General features: G+C 46.5%; 1 protein-coding gene across 3 annotated transcripts in view; it reads right to left on the bottom strand.

Annotated features, from left to right (window-relative positions):
* tpmt (thiopurine S-methyltransferase) overlaps positions 1-2224 on the bottom strand; it is an 11201-nt gene extending 8977 nt beyond the window's left edge. The window contains exons 1-5 of one of the 3 annotated variants that reach the window (XM_015401142.1): positions 2153-2224; positions 2057-2115; positions 609-731; positions 396-488; positions 176-308 (exon numbers count right to left, since the gene is read on the bottom strand). In XM_015401142.1, coding sequence (XP_015256628.1) covers positions 176-308; positions 396-488; positions 609-706 — 324 coding nt within the window. In that variant the 5' untranslated portion in view covers positions 707-731; positions 2057-2115; positions 2153-2224. Of the gene's footprint in view, positions 1-175; positions 309-395; positions 489-608; positions 732-1985; positions 2116-2152 lie in introns of those variants that run through there. The other 2 variants (XM_015401141.1, XM_015401143.1) reach the window with 2 other exon arrangements.
* Positions 2225-2477: the final 253 nt, after the last annotated feature.

The following is a 2477-nucleotide window of genomic DNA, read 5'->3' as shown; positions in this document are numbered from 1 at the left end:
GTCCATGCCGCTCTATATAGTGATGTAGGCGTGAGGGCGGAGATGGTCCATTCCCATTTAAAGTCAGTGACAGCGGGTTAGGGCGATCATGTAGAGACATTAAAACTGTGATGACATCATCCAGAACCAAGATGGCCGCGGTCAGAGGCAGGTGGTGTGTGAGGCTTCCACTAACCTGGAAGAGTTTGGCCCCAGGGATGGAGGGAACACTTTCCTCGCTGTAGGTCAGGTTGTTCTCCTGGAAGAACTGTCTGATGGCCATCTCAGAAATCTCCACGCCAACCACAGAGTGACCCAGATCCGCCAACCTGAGTCGGGTCAGACAAAGAGGCCGACCATCAGAACCAGGAGATTCCCTCCTGCAGACAGGATGAGGAGGAACCAGATGTTCTTACCACTTCATGTCCACAGCTTTGCCACACAGAGGGAAGAAGAAGCGGACGCCGCTCCGACCGTTCACCACCTTATCGTAGTTGTTCTGCAGCATCCTGTCGGAGAGCCGCCGCTGTCAGACCATCAGACCCCGACAGGACAGGAAATGGAACCAAACCCACTGACCAGAGAGCAGCTTTGACCCCCTGGCTCTCCATACTCAACATCAAACCTACTTGTGGACCTCCAGCTGATGGAAGCCAGTCCTATTCTCCTGCCAGCGCTGCTCCCACTCTGACAGCTCCATGGTGCGATTTGCCTGCTGCTCCAACATGCTGCTGAAGTTCCTCTGGGCAAGGCTGCAGCAGGAGCACACAGCCAGTCAGGGTCGTTCAGACAATCACAACCAGAGACACGGTCTGGCCCACAGAGGGATCTCCCCACTCCCACAGAGGGAGCAGCTCACAGACAAAATATCAGAGTGGAACCACTGATCTCTGTTTAGTCACTGGACTGCTGAAGGCCACCGTCAGCCATGTTGGTACTCCCCACCCCCACAGAGGGAGCAGCTCACAGACATAATATCAGAGTAGACGCCACATCCATCGCTTTCACCTACGGGAGCTGACGTGATGTGGCGGCGCCATCTTGGGAAGGTCAACAGCTCCGCTCAGTGTGACGTGATGCTGGCACAGAATCAATTTTAATCAACTTTAAATTTCTGAACTAATTTTCACAGTTTTGTTTTTTGCTGAAAATAAACAAATGGTTCATTTTATTATAATATTCTTATATGATTATTAAATATTATTAGTAAAGAGTAATAGAATATTCTGATAGGATGGATGCAAAGCAGCCACTCATACTTTTATTACTATATACAGAAACGTATTTATATATCGATGCACAAATATACATCCACATATATCTCAGTATCTCTATATAACTACACTGTAAAAATGTCTATAGCCGTATATTATCTATTCTAAAGATGCACAGTATTTAAATTTGTACACTAAAGCATATTATTTATTTATATTTTATGTGAATTTTATTTTTACCCATGTTTTATATTTATAGCGTTTTATTTATTTCTCTTCAGCTCTTCGGTCAGCTGTGGTTGTTTTTAAGTACTTAAATAAAATTGGATAGAATTTCTAACTCTGTCACTTATTCTATTATTTTTATGCACTTTTTAAAGTTCCGCCATTGTTTGACGACTTCAGCTGCTGGCAGAATTTCCCCACTGTGGGACGAAGGGAGTTTCTATTCTATGTAGTCTATATCTGCTGTTTATTCAGTAATGTCTCCAAAGCTCTGATGCCTTCAGGAAGTTCTCCCTCCAGCCATGACGTCATCAGTCTGTAGATTTAAACTAAAAGATGCTGCAGTGCTGAGCCATCCTTCTGTTCTGCTTAAAGCTGCAGGTCAGGGGAGCAGGTCGACCTCCCCAAGATGGCGTCCCTAATTTCTACGCTGCGACAGTCATTGCAGGGTCTACTCTTAGATGATGTCAGCAGCTGCTCCAGTGCATTGATTCACTCTCTACTGGTTTAACTGGGATCTGGTTTCCCTCCGAGGGCCAAAACCTCCTGGGCGGAAGTGAAGCTCACCTGTGCGCGGCCACGTGACTCAGCAGCAACCAGATCGCACCTGAGACCAACATGTTGGACCGGAAGCTCACCTTTCTAACAGAAACCAGCTGCGGGGGTCCGAAGGAGTCAGTATGAGTCAGAAGGAGTCAGTATGAGTCAGAAGGAGTCAGTAGGAGTCAGAAGTCCAGCTCACAGCTCCCCGCTTGTCCTGTAGATCAATCTGGACTGTCTGCTGCTGCTTCCTGTCAGGATTGCTCCGCCCACAGCTCCGCCTGGCAGGACTGTGGCGTTTCTATCCAGCGGAGCTCCACCGGAAGCGGAAGTAGCTTTTCATTGACTCGATCTAATTTTCTGAAGTGGGACGCTTTCAAGATTTAAAAAATGTAGTTTTATCTTAGCTTCCTCTCTAAATCTCACCTTTCATCAACAAAACTTCCTGTATTCACAAGAAATACAACATCTGAACAAATACCGAGATAAATATAAATGTATTGATGCTGCAACAGCGCC

Source organism: Cyprinodon variegatus, unplaced genomic scaffold (genome assembly GCF_000732505.1).
Source record: "Cyprinodon variegatus isolate N-32 unplaced genomic scaffold, C_variegatus-1.0 Scaffold1188, whole genome shotgun sequence".
Lineage (NCBI taxonomy): Eukaryota > Metazoa > Chordata > Actinopteri > Cyprinodontiformes > Cyprinodontidae > Cyprinodon > Cyprinodon variegatus.
This window is presented reverse-complemented; position numbering and strand designations above follow the sequence as displayed.